The 18265-nt window shown below is 40.8% G+C and overlaps 1 protein-coding gene across 2 annotated transcripts; it reads left to right on the top strand.

Annotated features, from left to right (window-relative positions):
- Nucleotides 1-8552: 8552 nt before the first annotated feature.
- On the top strand, nt 8553-17566 carry LOC102303873 (membrane progestin receptor gamma-B). Of its 2 annotated transcripts, XM_005930461.3 has the most exons (8): nt 8553-8672; nt 8915-9042; nt 11874-12079; nt 12328-12454; nt 13557-13601; nt 14444-14540; nt 15558-15702; nt 16489-17566. In XM_005930461.3, the coding sequence occupies exons 1-8, from the start codon at nt 8619-8621 to the stop codon at nt 16761-16763; spliced, it is 1077 nt and encodes a 358-aa protein (XP_005930523.1). In that variant the 5' UTR covers nt 8553-8618; the 3' UTR covers nt 16764-17566. The 2 variants fall into 2 exon arrangements, with proteins under 2 accessions (XP_005930523.1, XP_014191663.1); XM_014336177.2 differs by lacking the exon at nt 13557-13601.
- The last annotated feature ends 699 nt before the right edge of the window (nt 17567-18265 follow it).

Genomic DNA, 18265 nt, shown 5'->3' with positions numbered 1-18265 from the left:
TCTGTTCATCTGGACGTTTTCAGGAGGAGAAACGTGTCCTGATGATCAGAAGCAACTTTTTGGATAGATCCTGAAATGGAGAAAGAAAGAAAATACTTGCAAGAAAATACCCCCCACATCATTACACCACTGGACAACTGATAAGGCAGGACAGATCCAAGCTTACGTCCACTTCCAATCCCACTATCTGAATGATAGAGCGGATATCAGGACTCATCAGACCAGGCAGTGTTCTTCCACTCTTCTGTTGTCCAATTTTTGTGAGGTTCTGCAAATTATAGCCTCAGTTTCCTGTTCTTAGCTGGCAGGAGGACACCCGGTGTGGTCTTCTGCTGCTGGGCATCTGCTTCAAGGTGCGATGTGCATTCAGAGACACTCTTCTGCATACATAACTAGTGGTTATTTAGGTTACAGGATATTCCAACCATGCTACGTTCATAGTTATTTAATTGATCTATCAGGCTACAACCAACAACCAACGAGCTTAGCAAGAAGAATTCATGGGTCTGGACAGCTAGCTTAGCCCTTCCAATATGCTAAATCTCAACCTTCTATGTATTAACATGTTTCAGTTTAAACTATTTTGTAAAAACTGAGACAATTAAACACAAAATAACACATATAACACATCCCTGTAAGCCAGCTACTACCAGGTTGATTTTCCTAAAGAATCAATCGATCTGCTCTCTGAAAGAGAAGAAACACAAGTTCCAAACTGTTGAAGTTCCTTGAAGTCCTCATTAGCTTTTACCTACTGTTGTCAGGCAATCTGTTTCTCCCTGCGCTCTGCCAAATCATTTCCCAACTTCACTTCTTATCTGGTTTCATTTGTGCTATTGAGCTGACGGTGTGTCAAATTCAGCTCGGCCTCATCCTCGCTACTAAAAGAACACCAGAGACAAAGAAGAAGTCATTACTGTAGAATGAAATGAATCTACTGTTTCAGTTTCTAAGCCAGGTAATTGCTTTATTTTTTGCTCATTTATAAGAAGCTGACAGACTTTGGTTTACGCAGCCGAGAGAATAGAAGCCTTCGCTGCTAATCAGCAGCTGAGTCAGGTATGAAGATGGAAGCTGGTGGAGAACAATGAGGGGATGGGGTGACGGCAGGGGGTAGGGTAAACAGGAAAATGATGCACTGATGTACAGAGGGGGGAAAAGCAAGTGTGTGGTGGGAGTGTTTCTAGACGGAGCGAAGAAGAAGAAGCTGTGAAGGTCTGAAATTCAACAGAGGGAAGAAAAGAGCGCCTGGAGTCTAGCAACTATTAATAATGTATCAGGGGGCCGTCTGCCACACATGCTCCTCATTTGGAGACACAAACTACACCTCATCAACCAAAACACCAGGGAGGCAGCAGAGTCTTTGAGCAGCTGCAGCACAGCAGCCCGATTGGTCTCTTTGTATTCCCCGACACTCGCACAAAAAAACACAGAATCAGCAGAACACAATCGCTACTATTATTAAAAATGGTAACTGTGAAGCAGGAAGATGATTGTTTGATTGTAACATGTGTATCTTGCTATGTTATTTGTACTTGTGTGTATTTTTTAATGCCAGTTCGCTTATGTGTAGCTGTGAATTTTATAACCGTGCTTGTAAAAACATGATGTATTGTTACAGGTTTAACTCCCTGTCACTTAATAAAAATAGTGGCACCTCCATCAAATACAACAATAAAAGCTGCTTTCATGATAATTTATGAGTAGTAGTAACAACAGCAGTTAATCTGTACTACAAGTGCAAGATTAAAGTTTTGAAACTATCTCGTAGCATTGCTACTTTTACTTGAGCGAAGGACCATCTTGTTTAAAGGCACCAAACATTCTGATGTTGTAGTTGGTCAATGTGTGTATTATAGGTACTTTATAGTGTTGTGCACCCTCACTTTTATATCTGGCTTCGGATGTGGAGCATTCGTTCTACATCCGAACTGAAGGTTTTAGACATTTGCTGCTTTTTCACTCCATTTTCAGTGGTTTTTGATTTTGTGTGTGACACTGATCTATGGAACCCAGGGTTGAGCCAGTGTTGTGTACATAACCAGTGCTGGGGAGTAGCGGAATACATGTACTGGTGTTACGCATTTAAAATACAAAATATGAGTAACTGTATACAGTTACCGTTTAAAAAGGTGATATTCAGAATACAGTTACTTTGTTGAAATAAATGGATTACACAGCAGTCTTTTCCTGTTTCATATGTTAGGCTATGCCCTCCTATTTTTGGTTATTATTACAACAAGGAGAATCAAAAAGTACCAGTTGTCACCGACCAGAAACGGGAGCTGGAAGCATGTAAATGTAATAATAACCACTGCAGCCAAGAAGAGTACCTGACCAGCCCAGCTGTAAACAAGCTATTAATACTCGACTGTACACTGTGTTCGTGTTTTCCTCCGAAACAGTATGTTGGAGTAGCCTTTCTCTGTCTCTCGCTAGCAAAGTTGACCCAGACAACAAAGTAAAGCTAGTTTTCAGCTACGAGCCCGACACGGAACCCGACGTATGAGCCAGAGGTCCCTTTGATACGGTTCGGGGCTGCGGACCTGTTTTATATACGCGTGGAATAGTTTTCAACACGAGATCACTGCAAAAAGTGCAGCCTTACCTAATGTCCACCTACTGTTACTCATTTATATTAAGATTTAAAAATCTAGTTGCTATTGGTATGGCGAGTAACCTTCAATAATAGTAATAAATCACACAGCAATAGTACATTCATGTAGTTGTAAAAGCATGAAAATATATTAAGTAATCCAAAGTATTCAGAATATGTTACTCTCATTGAGTAATGTAACGGAATATGTTACAAAATACATTTTGGGGCATGTATTCTGTAATCTGTAGTGGAATACATTTGAAAAGTAACCTTCCCAACACTGTACATAACAGAAACAATTTTAATTATCAACATGGTTGCAGTGTGTCCTTAAAAAAAATGAGAAAATGGGACAAGTTGAGAATAAACGAAGAAGAGATAGGCCTAAAAAACTGTCTGTAGCAGTATCTGAAAGTCATCAGAATAAACCTGGCAAAGACCTGAGAAATGCATCTGACTCTTCAGTTAACCCATCTGCTGTTCACTGAAGCCTCATCAGAAATGAACTCAGTGGAAGGGTGGCTTTAAGATGCTGAAAATTAAATTCACTTATTTTTTTTTAATCATTTTTTTTCTTCCATCAAAATGAGAAGACTGATTTTAATATTTGTGCAGTCATCCGCAGTAAGCAGAAACCGACTTCTCTTAAGTACGGCAATGTTTGCCTCAGCAACAATGACTCAATGAATGCTTAATGCGAGGAGAGCTCCACGGTGGTTGTGCTGATGTTACACGAACATTCAGGTCTTGCCACAGGAGGTTCATCTCTTGCATGGGAGAGGGGAGAGGGAAGAGGGAGGGGGGCTCTAGCCTGAAGCGAACTTGTTACTTTTTCTCATTAACAGTCAATAAAAGGAGCTAGCGGCACACGAAGACCTTTCTCTCCCTACAGTGATCTGCTTTAATTCCCTGTGACATAAGGTTAAAACAAAAAAAAGTAGCTGTGCACTGAGTGACAAATTAATTAATCCAAGAGGAAAACAAAGGTAAGAATCCAAAATAAAAATGCAGAAACCTTCTGACAACAGAAAAGACAGAAACGAAAACATTCATCACAACCATCTGAAGAACCTTCTGAGGTCGGCCGAGCAGGTTCTCTTGGAAAACACTGACACCTTGTGGCAAGATGGGAAATTACAAGTGCCAATTTAACAGATAGTCTTATTTTGATTTTGGGTGTCCGTGAAGTAAAATGCACTTGTCTGCTACCATCCACTCATATCAGTGATTCTTCACATTTGCATTATTTCTCTATAGATGATCCTTAAAACAGTGCTTGACTGATGATGGTGGAGACAGCTGTTTCACACATCAGAGTCATCTATAACAGTCTTCAGCCGGCATCAAATACTGACGCACGTAAAGGTCACAGCATTCGAGTCACGTTTTCAGTAAACCTTCCAGTGACCCTGTATGGGATCATCATCATGCCTTTGTTATGTCTCTGTGCTCATTAGCTCAAGTTGATCCTTTTAATATGTCATCACCTTAATGTTTCGCTTCAGTCGATATCGCAGCTCTTTTACTGCACGTCAGCTGGTCAGTGTGAGGGGAACTTATGAATGATGGTGTTTGATGTATATTAGAATTAGACAGATCATTGTTGGGAGATGTAGGATTGTTTGGCTATTTTTATTTCATTTTTGTAGCAGTAAAGTCCATTTTTATAAATTTAAAAATAAATTTGCAGTTTATATTTTCTCTCATTTCTCCAGCTGTTTCTTTTCTGGGACTCAAACCTTCCAGAGAGTTCAGCTTCTGCCTCATCAGCCCACAGAATATTTTCCCAAAAGTCTCAGCGATCATCAGGATGTTTTCTGGTAAATGTGAGACAAGTCTTTGTGTTGTCAAAGGAGCTTGCAAAGAAAAGCGTCTGGACTTCTTTAAGTTACTTGAAGACGTTTCACCTCTCATCCAAGAAGCTTCTTCAGTTCTAAGGTCAAATGGTGGAGAGTCTCAGATATAAACCTAGTGGGAGTTTCCCCCCACAGAGGGACAAAAGGACCCCCTGATGATCCTCTAATCGCCTGAGCCAAGGTGTGAAACTGGGTGTGGGTCCCAATCAGCCAGAGTTTCGGGTGCGTTCATTGTGAAACCTGGCCCCACCTTATCATGCGAATTCCTGAGATCAGCTGTCCCAGGATGTGAGTGGGCGTTAAGGCGTCTGGGGAGGGATCTCAAAACTGGATTATAGATGGCAGAGAGTTGGTGTCGTAAACCCCCGCCTCTGTTCAAAGATGGTCGCTCACAGTGGACATAGATGGCTTCTTTCACTCCTCTTTCAAACCATCTGTCCTCTCTGTCCAAAATGTGAACATTGGCATCCTCGAAAGAGTGTCCTTTATCCTTAAGATGCAGATGGACTGCTGAGTCTTGTCCTGTGGAGGTGGCTCTTCTGTGTTGTGCCATGCGCTTGTGAAGTGGCTGTTTGGTCTCTCCAATGTAGAGGTCTGAGCATTCCTCGCTACACTGTACCGCATACACCACATTGTTAAGTCTGTGTTTTGGCGTTTTGTCTTTCGGGTGAACCAGTTTTTGTCTGAGCGTGTTGCTGGGTCTCCTTTGACTACGATGACCTGGATGACTGAGAACCTTCACAGACAAAGTCTTTGTGTTCATTTTGGTCAGAAGTGATTTTCTACTTGAATGCCATTCCTGACATTTTTGTCCATTTTGTTTTATTGTTGATTCATGACTGTGGAACTTACCTGAGGCATGTGAGGCCTGCAGTTCTTCAGATATTGTTCTGGGTTCTTTGCCAGCCTCCTGCATGAGTCATCGCTGCACTGATTTTGGTAGGCCAGCCTCTCCTGGGCAGGTTCACCACTGTTTCATGGTTTCTCCATTTGTAATTGATTGCTCTCCCTTTGATTCACTGTAGTCCCAAAGCCCTAGAAATGACTTTTGACCCTTGACTGTAGATGTCACTGACTTTGTTTCTTAGTTGTTTCTGTAGATCGTGGCATGATGTGTTGCTTTTTGAGATCTTAGTCCCATTTCAAACAGATTCTATTTAAGTGATTTGTCTTGCAGTAATCATTTCCATTTTATGTTCACTCAGGTTATCTTTGTCTAATATAATCATTTTAAAAAAGAAGAAGAAGAAGAAACGAGAGGAGGGGGCTTTTTCATGGCATTGTACATAGTAAGTAGTAATAACAACAGAGATTCCACCAACTCACCTGTCTGTACAGGAGCAATATTCACCAATATTATATTTCAGTCAGCTCTGCGATACCAAAATAACTAAACCAGGTATCAGCTGGAAGCTAAAAATCCAGTTTATTACTACTAATGCTGTCATTAATAATACGTCTTATTTGTTAAACATTCAAGATTAAGAAACAAATTTTAAAATGCAAGGAGTGTATTTAATGTGTATAAGAGCAGCAGGTCTTTGAGGCTTGCTTACTGGCTTGTTGCTGTTGCCTGTTGTTAATTATTCCTGTAATATGAGAAGGTGGTTTGAGATTTGCTGGATGTCATAGGGTGAAGGCCTTGCAGTGGTAAGAAAAACTAATGAAACAGTGGGCAGACGGTATATGAGGCGACAGGTTCGGTGCAGACTCTGTCAGCTGATAAACAGCAGGAAGTGGTAGAGACACTGCGATAAAATCTTTTTACAGCGTGCAAATGTTTTCAGGCACACCATAAGAAATCACCCTGTTAAATTACAGTAAAGTACTCCCAGCTCTGTTTGTTATTTTAAAGTTTTTGTACTATAACAGGCTCCTACTGTAAAAATTACAGTACAAACTCCCTTTCAACTACATCCCACGGCGCTCTATTAGACTTAAATCTGCTGAGATAAGGAGATATGATGTTAATATTAATAAAAGTATTATCTGCTGAGCTGTTAAACTCATTGTCATGTTCAAAAAATCAGTTGATACACCAAGTTGCCGCCATGTGATTGGCTACTTAAACATTTGAGTTAACACTGAAAAAAACCCACATCACATCTTCACATCAGTTAAAGTATAATCATAGCAACACTTCTAAATGAAGTCTTTGTGCTCTCCAGGGCAGAGCGTACACAGCTACAATTTCCTGCGCCTCCTTGTTCACTTCTTCACAGTAACCGTGTGCTAAATGAGACATGCTGCAACATGATTTTGCACAGATGACTTATAGATGGAGGTAATCAAATTAAATACACTTCATTTAATTCGATTTGTGACTCACTGAAGAGGAAAAAATACTGTAAAACTGGACAGTACCGGTACTTTGTAGTTAGTGTAAGTACAAAAACCAAAACAACACTGTAGAAGATTTTGTTCGTCTGTGCAGATTCAACCACAACATTGCCACAAGAAATTTTCCATTAGCCTGTACCGTTCAGGATTAAGCTAGCGCGTGAAATGTGTTGTCCTGTGTGTCAACCACACTCATCAGTAAAGCTGGATGAGTGTGAGCAGAAACTTCTGGAAATTTGTTTTCTCATTGTGTTTTTTCCTCCCTTGTATTGAATAACCCAAGTCAAGTTTATGAGTATAATTATATTAAAACAAAAAAATGAGGTGTAATTATAAAATTCAGACATCATGTTTCGTCCGTTTCTCTCTTCACTCCGCAGGGAGACCATGAATTCGCTCTCACTGGGGTGTGCTTTGGGGTGTCCTACAAATAACCTTGTTTTTCTCTCCTCTACCAAAGTCATAACCCTCTGCACTTGACTTTGTTTATACTGTTGGCCCTAAAACTCTTAAATACTTACATATTAACTCACACTTTAACTGTAACTGACCTCGAGCCAAGCCGAACTCCCGGTGAGACGAGCAGCTCCTGTTGGTGGATTTTCAACTCGAGATGTTGCTCTGGCAGCTCTGCTCCTCTGAGGGAACGCGGAATGAAATCCCAAGGTGCTCCATTGCAGTGCACGCGTTAGTTCATGGCACTGAGCTGCAGCTCACAACCCAACACGGAAAAGGTGGATCACTGAGGGTGCAATAGTGATGGTTTGGAGACCAGTACAAGATCGAGTGGTTTAAGGGACTTTGTGTATATTTAAAACAAAACAGGTCCAGAATAGTTTGAAGGAATGTGAAAACAGAAGCTTGATATCAAGGATTAGAGGAATAAAACCAGATGGATGATTAACTTGGTGTCTATTCTTAAGCCAGCATGACATTTTTATAATAGCTTAATGATTATTGTAGTTTTACTCAGATCAAAAACTCTTTCGTGATTTAAAATTATTTCGCCAAATTGAAAATAGAAAAAGAAAAAAGAACCAAATTGATTTTCTCTCTCATGTGCAACACAAAGGATCTAACAAGCCACATAAAAAGGCTTATCCTACTTTCCCCTTCCTAATTCTGCAGGAGCAGTGAGACATGTTTGCTTTCATTGCTTCAGAGTTTGAACAAGATAACAGGCCGGGGAGGTCCGACTGGGTTCGGCCGTCTCTACCGGGCGTGACGGCTGATGTCGGTTTGGGGGTGGGGAGGTGGAGGGTAGATGGTGAATTGTCAGTTTAACAGGGAGGTGAGCAGGAAAGTGCGTGAAAGGAACTCTGTTGACTTTTCTGCCAGGCTGATTTACACCCTACATTCATGATGTCAGCCTTATCTGGCCTGAAACTCTGAACTTCTGTCTAAAAATATTGTCCTCCGTTGCAAAACCTGCCTTACTGGGCAGACTGTCTTTGCCACAGGAGTGTTACGCAATTACAAAATAACAATAGCTTTGTTTCATAACACTAATGTCGCTGTGACATGAGTAATTTTGGTCCAGTCTTGTCAAACTTTTTTTTTGTGGCCAAGCAGCAGGTGTGTGTATGTGTCTGTTTATGTGAGCATACACCTGTGTGTGCATACCCTCTGCCTCCAGAGAGACAGCAGGAGTAGGAGTGGCACAGGTACACTGGAAATTCTCGTTGGGTTTGAAGAGGGAGGACACGATAGGGGAGGAACCTTGAGAACAGCATGACAACGCAAACCTTATAAAAGACGGAGACACACCCGGCTTATAGCTTCAGTTAAGCTCGCCTCTCAGACAGCAGCACCTTGCCATAGTCATGCTCAGCCTCATCAAATTGCCACGAGTCTTCACCATCAATCAAGTGCCCAAAGTAAGTTTACCTTCACTCAATCTTTACAACTTTTCGCTTTTTATAAGTGCTAGAAATTTGAAAAAAGAAAAAATTTCAAAGACAAAAGTCAAACATGCAAAATGTTGAAAAAGAAACAAACCGCTTTTATATTTGAGAAGTCCTAGTCATGCATTCTTTGTTAAACTCTCAGAAGAGGTGAAAACAAAATTGGTCTTCTCACATTTGGGCAGAGCACTAACTGCAAGTGTTTCTTCATTGAGGTTTTCCATGAGGACGGCATTATTACTGGGTACCGGCACCCCCGGAGCTCAGCCACCGACTGCATCCTGAGCCTCTTCCAGATGACCAATGAGACGCTCAATATCTGGACCCATTTTCTGCCCACCTGGTACAGCTGACAATTTTTTTTCTCTTGTTTTTCTTTCACTGCAAAGTTGTTTTCACCCCCCTGCTGTGCGCTTGGAAAGATTGACAACATGCGACACACCTGACAGAATTTAGATTCAGCTGGCAGGTGGCCTGGTTTGTACACGAGGTGACAGCTGAGCGATCAAGTACAGTCTTACATCATAGTTAGTGAAGTCTTTCTACTATTTTCTCCGTTTACTAAATAAAAATATTAATACAGAAGCAAAGCCGAGCAGAAAAGCAGCGCTCCCGGCTGTGCTGACCCGGCTGTGAATAAAGGGGCAGCAGAGAAGCAGCTTTTTAAAGCAGAGAAGAGTGTACGTGATTTTACACTCCCTCCTGACCAGCCTGGTCGGATTCATGAAAGAAGGAATCTTGCACATCTTGTAAAGCTCGTAGGACTCTGAGTTTTCTAGAATTTTCTTTGAATATTTACCTTATACCTTCGTGGCATTTTCTGCAGTCGGACCTAAGTCTTATCACCTCTATCAGTACAGTGCGCTTGGAATTCATGTTATGTGCACGTCTTGATGGAGTTCAACAGATGGCAGAGGATCAGTGGCACGTTACAGTACTAATACTAAAAAAAAAAAGTTTAAAAGTAGTGTGGCCAGTTTTCACAGAATGGAGATCAAAAGGCTCACGGGACCTGCAGCTTCAGCAGCATCTGTTTGCACCGACTTACGTAACACGAGGACTGAATATACACAGATGTTTGTTGTGATTTTAGCAACGATGCGGGTCCCCCATCACGGTGCCTCCCTGTCACTGTCATTTTGCGTATGACGATGCTCAATCTTAATATGAGCCTGTTTGTGTTTACACAATTCATTATCAGCACTGTCCTGTTGACCAAAATTTGTGACTATTTGGGACGAAGGAGGATTACAAAGCTTTCCAGACAACAGACAAAGAAGTTTTCAAATTTGTAAAGTTGATCAGTAACTCATTAAATCTAGTTAGCTCATCATCATTCATCCTGGCATTTACAGAAAACCTTTCATTTTTCTATTTGAGCATAGTTATGATGGAGACTTAATGTCCTTTTTTATACTCAAGACTCAAGTGTAGATGTGGTTTCAGCATGAGCTACACTGATTAGGCAGTGCGTTACGTGAGGGAATTACTAAAATCTGAAAACTGCGATAAGGAATCCAGTCTGACGACTGTGTGCAGTAATTTAAGCCTGTCCAGTTTAAAGCCTGTCAGTTAGCACAACGATAAACCCAACGTAAGAGTTTGCATGACTAACAAACAGAAGTAAAGGTGGACAAAGAAAAATACCGAGGACTCTTTTCTAAAGTAGTTTTGGCTCCTCGGCCTCCTAAACTTGCGATTCCTCTCGGTCTCTTTGACAAACGTGACTCTGTCCATGACTTGTGGCAGCTCTGTAGCTAACGTCTCGATGCTGTTCTTGTTGTGTAAGGATTTAAAGGTACTTCAGAGGCTTCTTTTCCCAGTAGTCGCTCTGCACTTCCTTCCTTCCTTTGATTGCATGGGTGGTTGTGAGTGTCTTTGTGTTCAGATAAGCAAAGGACACATGGGTGTTGGTGTCCAGGGGCTCTATGTAGACCTAGGTAGTAATGAGCAGATCTGTGCTGAAGACTTTTGCATAAACTGCCACAATTAGTTAACTGCTCGGTGATGGGAAAAGCACGAGTAATGTTGATTTGTTAGTGAGGCGCTCTGAGAAGTCGAGGCAGTGACTGCAATACACAAGGCAATACAATATCCTCATGATAGGATAAAAGTGTTTGGAAAGTCAAGTCAGCTGCAGAGGTAACTGCCAAATACATCATTTTCTGAGTAATAAAGTACTTTTTCTACACTGATAGGTGCTACATACAACTTTCTGCTATTATATGTAGGTTTTCTGGCCTCCTTAATGTTGCTGTGTCGCTTCAAAGCACGGAGCCAGCTGGACGTTCCGGCTCCAGTTAATACTTCTGGACACTTAAACACTTATTAGCTTTCTTGCCTTGAGGAAAAGTTTGACTCTCAGGTCTGTGTATAAAATATGGAGCTAGACAGCATAGCGCAGTGTACAGACTTGAAGGGGAAACAGCTGGGATGTCACCTCGTAGTCCTTGAGACTTTGCTTTGTGGTTCTTTAATCCTTCAGCAAACAGAAATGTGAAAAATGACATTCAGTGGTTGTACAGAAAGCCGTGTGAAACATGGGAGCCAACGTGTGTTTACTGTGCTCACAGCTGACATATAGAGTATATTATTTCATATTTATACCACAAATGGTATGACCACAGTGAATTCAGCGCTGAGCAGCTTACTAACAAAACAGAGCAATGATAGAAGTTGGGTTTAGTCATCGATGTGCGTCTTTCAGCTTTGACTGCCAGATTCTTTTTTAACCTTACAATTATCAGTTAGCTACAGTGCTCTTTAGTTAATAATTAACCTTTTCCATGTCTGACGAATGAAAGGAAAACCCCACCTAAAGTGTCACCCTAAACAGACTCAGAGCTCTGTTTGCCACGGCTGGAAAATCTGCCATGTTTGTTCAGCAGCATTGATTTGGTGACTATAAAAGCCATAGCATTCGATTTATATCATACCATCAAACTATTCATTAGACCTTCCCGTATGAAAGCACGTGCATCGTGTTTCTCCGTTTCTTCTTCCTGCAGTCTGTCTGTGCACACAGCCCTTTTTGTTCTGAGTACACCATCAAATAATCACACTCCAAAACTAAACGAATTAAAACTACTAAATACTCCTTATAACTAGACGCATCTGTCATAAGCATGTGCTACATCCATTCTGATTTCATCAACCCAGTTTTTCTCCCGGCAGGTACTTCCTATGGAAACTAGTAACGGTGGTGCTGATGCAGAAAGCGTGGCAGGACTCCTTCACCTGGCCCATGGTGATCTTCCTGTTCACCTGCTGCATTTATCCACTGGCGTCGAGCTGCGCTCACACCTTCAGCACCATGTCAGTGCGGGCACGCCACATCTGCTTCTTTTTTGACTATGGCTCTATCAGTTTCTACAGCCTGGGTAAGTGAAAAACAAAAGCTGTTCGAGGAAGATACACGATGGGTGAATTTGTACTTCTACTCGAAAGGGGCAGGGACGTCCACTGCACAGTAGTGGGTCCACTACATGTTCAGTGAAACCAATGTGGATTCCCTTTTCTAAAGTTCAGGCGCAGTCTAAACTTATGGTAGTTTTCTAGGTCAGATTTTAATGGAATTATGGAGTGCTGGAAGACTAGATTTTCATGCTTATGGTGTGCTCGGCTGCAGGCTCAGCGATCGTCTATTCAGCTTACATTTTCCCCGACAAGTGGGTGAACAGCTCCTTCCACCAGTCCTACATCACCATCACTGTGTTCAACACCGTCATCTGCACCATCCTAGCATGCTACTCCAGGTAAGCTGAAAAAGTGACTTTTACATCCCTACTGCTGATGCTGTTCCTATCCTAGATTTATGCTTTTATTATGCAAGACGAGGTGTCTGTACTATGCAATTTAACATGCGAGCCTTCTTAACAGCAGATGGCTTCACTTTGTGCTTTTAACAAAATTTTCCAACTGAAAAAAACATTACGTTCCCAGCTCAAAATCAATTTTTAACTGATTCAAGCCAATCTAAAATCTAAAAGCTCATCTTATGCAAGATGAATAAAATATACCGTAAGTGCCTCACTGTGAATGAAAATGAAGGGGGGAAAAACAGGATAGAACCTCTCCATTGCATAAGAGTGCAGATACAATAAAACTAACAACAGTACAGCTTTTTTTTGCAGGTGCATGGTGCAGAACTGAGCACAAACATGCTGCAGGTCCTTTTTAGCCTGCGTGACTGCGTGTTTGATCTAAAAGTTTTTGCCCATTTAAAGCTCCAGCTGTGGGTGAAACTTTGAAATGGAAAGCTTTAGAGGAGTCCTCTGAGAAATTCAGTTAAGATCTAACATTTGCATCTTCTCATAATAACACACTAAATGCTTTTTCCTTTTCCCATGCTATACATAACGCTGTATAGGCGAACATGCATGTTATCGTGTCGTCATTAGCACAGTAACACTTTCTAGGAAGCATACAGTTACGCAGTCAGTGTTTCAACTCCAGCTGAACTAATAAGAAGGAAAATATGTTTATAGCAGTTGGGAGAACCTGGTCCAGGACAACATTGTAATGTGACAACTAACAAATATTTGTCGTCTTTGTATCTCGAGGTTGTACTTGAGTACATGAGTCACGTAAATCTTGTCAAACAGCCTGAGCACCGTGTCTGGTAGAGCACAATGGTGGGCGTGGCTTACATCAAAATCTAGATCATTCTCAGCGACTGCAAATCAGAACTCTTGGAAAATGTAAAGCTTGCTTTGATCATAAGAGGCAAAACACAGTATTCACTTTTCCACGTTTTCCATTTACAGCAATAATCATATTTATTACCTTTATGTACTGGAAAATGTTGGCTTGGTCTAGCTAATGATTGTTCTTTCACTTATCTCTCCCACCGCTAAGGCTTGGCTTACCATTTCTACAGTATAATCACGACATCATTAAGAGGTAAACAAAACGTATTTGCTAACAATCTGCTCCTCCGTCTCGTTTATCGTCCTCTGAACTGTATTTTTCATTGCATTGTCATTATTTAAATGCAAGGTGCCTACGTAAAACATGCGAGTCATCTATTTAAAGTATTGACAAGTCTTCGGACACACCACAGTAGGTGAATGGAATTTCGAAGGTGCAATTGAGCAACTTGCTTCTTAACACAACTGTTGTTATGTATCTGTAAATGGCCTGTATTTGTATAGTGCTTTTCTAGTCCCTAAGGGCCCCAAAGCGCTTTACACAACCTGTCATCCACACATTCACACACTGGTGATGGCAAGCTACATTATAGCCACAGACACCCTGGGGTGCACTGACAGAGGCGTAACTGTAACTATACGGACCAGCCCTGAACGGTGACTGACTCCAAGCACAGTTTCAATTGGAGCAGGTTGGAGGAGCTGACACACAGGGCAGCTAAACGTGTTCTGTAACAGCCTGACTCACGGACTCAAAGTCACTCCTGGCTTCACGCAACAATAGGAAGGAGCGTGCACTGCATTAACGTGCTGCTCAGAAAACATTTCATGGTCCACATGCTTCGTAAATTTAAATATATTTGCGTGTATTTATATTTTGAGTTGTTTAAAGAAAGATTTGTTTTATTATCATTTCTGGCTCATTCAAGCTGTTTTCAGCTGTAATTCCATTTTAATTTATGTTCTGTTTAAAAAATGTAGCAGGTTAATAATCAGTTCTTACATAATGTTTTCATTATCGATGATGATTCTGTTTCTGTTTCTGTAGAGCTTCCTCCACTGAAAATGCCTTTCTTTCTTTTTTTTCCCCTCCAGATTCCCTGAGTACCAGAGTCCAAAGTTTAGCAAATGTCTTAGAGTCGTAGCCTTTGCCTACCCTTACCTGTTTGACAACATTCCTCTGTTCTACCGGGTAAGGCACTTTAAACATCCACTTGCCTCACAAGACACACCTGAAACACTATAAAGAAAAATATGCGGTTAGTTCTAGAGAGGTAACCATACAATAGGTAACAGACCGACAGACTGAAAGCATGTGTATGTTTGTAATTTTCTGTGTGAGTATCATCTTCAAACTTCTTTGCTACACCAAAAAACACAGCATTTTTTAAGGGTTTTTGACCCTGGCGCTCAATGTTCCACTTCCATTTGCATAACTTAGCCATCAACGCTACCTCAGATTTAACTTTAAAGCTGTTGCTGCTTTAAATAAACAAAAATAACAATTACTTCCCTTACACAAGTTATGCAGAAGTTAATTTTATCATCACACTGCCTTTGAAAGTTTAGCCAGCAAACACTGACGCGAAACAACAGAAAAACGTTGGCAAATAGCATCAGTAGATGGCTACACAGAAGCTATATAGTACGGGGCTAATATTCCAATACATATTCAATATATTGCTGCATCCTTGGTATAATAATCTAAAATTATGTATGTTACATGGTAAAATTCACAGCTACTACAGAAAAGGGCATAATAAACAGATAAAAATCACTAACCCCTGAAGAAAATATTTTATTATATCATAAAACAATAAACTCCTTTTATTGAAGGCGGTAACCTTCTATAAAATGACGTAACCCCTTCAGTGTATATCAAGAGGAGCCGAGTATTTTCTTTGAAAGACTTACAAAGCAGAAGCCAATTGCTCATGTTTGGAACCCACCTGAATACTTTACAACCAATTAGCTCCCTGTTTAGATACATGCGTTTAACATTTATGATGAAAACAATATCATAAATATCATAAATGTGAACAATACTCTTGTTTTTTTTCTCAATCTGCGTTTATGACATGAAAGCAGCTCCACTGGCAGATGCAGAGAGTTTGACCCTCATTAAGAAATTTTGGGGTGTTAAAGTAAAAAACAGTCATCGGCTATTTAACCATTGAAGTTAAAAGCGATTGTGCTGTCGTGTTCGCAGGTGTTCCTGTGTAAAGGGGAGGGCTGTACAGATAACGCTACCAACATCCTCCACTACTACCACATCACCCTGGCTTTTCTCACTGCTTTTCTGTTTGCCACCCATTTACCCGAGCGCCTGGCACCCGGAAGCTTCGACTTCATAGGTAAACCAGATCTGACGAGCACTCTTTATAATTATTAGCATGTTTAGCTTTTTCGGCCTGTTTACTGATAGAGCGTTATCGCCGGTTCCTCTTAGCTGTACATAGAGTTTCACAAAAACCCCCAAATTAAACCACTGTACACAACCTGCTCAGCACTAAAAGGAAGACGGACAAAGGAGACATTTACAAGCTACTGAAAGCAGAGATCCATGAAAGAACTTTAACTGTCTCTTTGTTGGCAAAGATTACGTTAAAAATGCTCTCTGCATCGCTGTATTGTGCTGCATTTCTTGTCTTTTCCTTCAGCATGAAATTTTTTTAGCTTTTTTGAATGGTCAATGTACTATTTATTATAAGTCATTTGTTTTGGCTATTTTTTTGCAATAAGTCTGTGACTTTCACGTCTTTATGGTTTTTGTACTTCAAATAAAGTGAATTTTAATGCTAATTTCTGATCCTAAGGTGAGGTTAATAAGCATTCACCAACACTAAGGGGTAATTAATCAGTGACAAAAAGATCCAACGGAAAAACATCCATCAATTATAAACCAAACCAGCATTGAACAAATGTTTGACTAGTTTGACTTAATCATTTTCCAGCTTTATTAAGTGGATATTAAAAAGTATTCTCTCTGCTGTGCTACAACAATAATGCATAATCACCTCTGTTTTTTCACATATCCTGTGTTAATGTTGCGCTTCCAATGTGAATCATTTGCTCAGTGCTGAACGTTTGCAGTCTACCTCTTTCCTCTAACAAACACATATCAACTGCTCCCTCTGCAGGTCACAGCCATCAGCTTTTCCATGTGTGCGCCATCCTCGGCACCCACTTCCAGATGCAGGCCATGGAGCAGGACATGACGATACGCCGTTCCTGGCTCGTGGAAAACTCAATCCCCATCACATTTGCCAACTCAGTGGGTCCGGCGCTGCTTTGTGTGGTGTTGAATTTGGTTGTCATCTTCCTCTACAGCCTACCTCTCCTCTTGGGCCCAGTCTGCAAAGACAAGAAGTACAGTAGAGGACCAAAGAAAGACAAACTCTGCCCCCACAGCTGAACCTCCAGCTTCATTGGTCATGGTTTAAAGGGCTTTAACTCATCCAAATCATACACTTTATATGGTCCCAAGACTAAAGAAATTGCATTATGGGTAATATAAATGGTATAACATAGTGAAGGGTGCACCAGATGAGGAACTGACATGATGTTTAAATGAATCACGGTTGCATTTGGCCTTTAATTATCAATGAGATGCCTGCTGCTGTGCTGATAGGCTGAAAATATAGGTGCAAGGAACACAAACATAGCATGAAAATTAACAACGTGTTTGTTAAGTTTCATAATATGTAACGACTTTTAAATGTTTCTGAGGAAACCTGTTTCTACATGAAGCTACAAATGTAGCAGGTTAGCTACATTACGAGGCAGCGCATGTGTGTTTATCTTTTCGCTTCTCCGATTTCCACACTTGTGGTGTATGAAGAGACTGCAGGGAACAAAAACTATGTAAAATACTGTTTTTTCCCTTTCAATTGCAGGTTTTGATGCTGAACTGACAATGTGCCTTTTCATGTTTCTCATGACTGCCGTTAAGTTAAATGTGACATCAGTCAAATAATGCACATCAAACAAATGAAGCAGTTTTGTTCAGGGAGATCAGATGTTGTTTTTTTTTTGTTTAAACTTCAGCTTAATAGACTGACAGTGTGGTCACTGAGCACAGAGCTGATGTCCTCTGAGTCATTTATTTCCCTCAGAATGTCTGATGTTTCTGGTGTTACATTTTCCTGGATTACAAAACAGAGTATTTAAGAACAAAGTTATTTATTATGAGTTTTTCATATAAACTGTAAACTACGATTGTCTGTGTCCCTTTTATTTTAATTAGGAGCATCCTGTTGCATAATGCTGGCACATTAGTGTTTATCCTACAAGTATTTACATCCTATAACAGGGTGACTAGATCCCAACAAACTAAATGTGGGACAAACAGTTTGTTTGTCTGAGAGAAATATATGAGTATGAGTGTGAGACATGTGAGGCCTGGAGTGTCCAACCTAAAAGAATAAACAGATGTAAGCTATGCAGGTCAAATGTGAGGGCCAAATATAGTATTCGAATACATAGTATTCATATGGGCAGAGTCATGTGAGCAAAAGCAGGACAGCAACCTTGCTTGCATCTACAAAAAATGGCCTGCTAACACTGATTGCAACTTGTGGTGACTAAATGGTTACCCAGATTGTGGATGTTTTAAAGTCACAACCACTTTTGATCCCAAGGTAATTGCACAGGTCGTCTGATAAGAGGCAACTTTTCTGCAAACACTTGTAGCCTGAGTTGGACTGGCTGGAATCACTCTCAGAGAGATTTTCAAAGGGTTGCCAACCACTGCTGTCTAATTTAGAAATGCAGACATGCCAACATGTCGCCAAGACTGCTGGCAATCATGGAAAATGACTCCCACCTTCTTCATAACACACTGGACAATCTGAAGAGCAGTTTCAGCAACAGATTCCTTCAACCTTGCTGTCTGAGGGAACAACGCAGGAGTTCGTT

Source organism: Haplochromis burtoni, unplaced genomic scaffold, assembly GCF_018398535.1.
Source record: "Haplochromis burtoni strain Fernald_Lab_line unplaced genomic scaffold, NCSU_Asbu1 Contig_129, whole genome shotgun sequence".
In the NCBI taxonomy this organism is placed as follows: Eukaryota; Metazoa; Chordata; class Actinopteri; order Cichliformes; family Cichlidae; genus Haplochromis; species Haplochromis burtoni.
The sequence above is the reverse complement of the archived record's forward strand: the minus strand, read 5'-3'. Positions and strand labels throughout refer to the sequence as shown.

Excerpts from the sequence above, each read along its gene's own strand:
- LOC102303873 (XM_005930461.3), top strand. The coding sequence starts at position 8,619 with ATGCTCAGCCTCATCAAATTGCCACGAGTCTTCACCATCAATCAAGTG. Across the intron at positions 12,455-13,556 it reads ATCCTAGCATGCTACTCCAG|GCTTGGCTTACCATTTCTAC; the intron begins GTAAGCTGAAAA and ends CCCACCGCTAAG. Across the intron at positions 14,541-15,557 it reads ACATTCCTCTGTTCTACCGG|GTGTTCCTGTGTAAAGGGGA; the intron begins GTAAGGCACTTT and ends TCGTGTTCGCAG.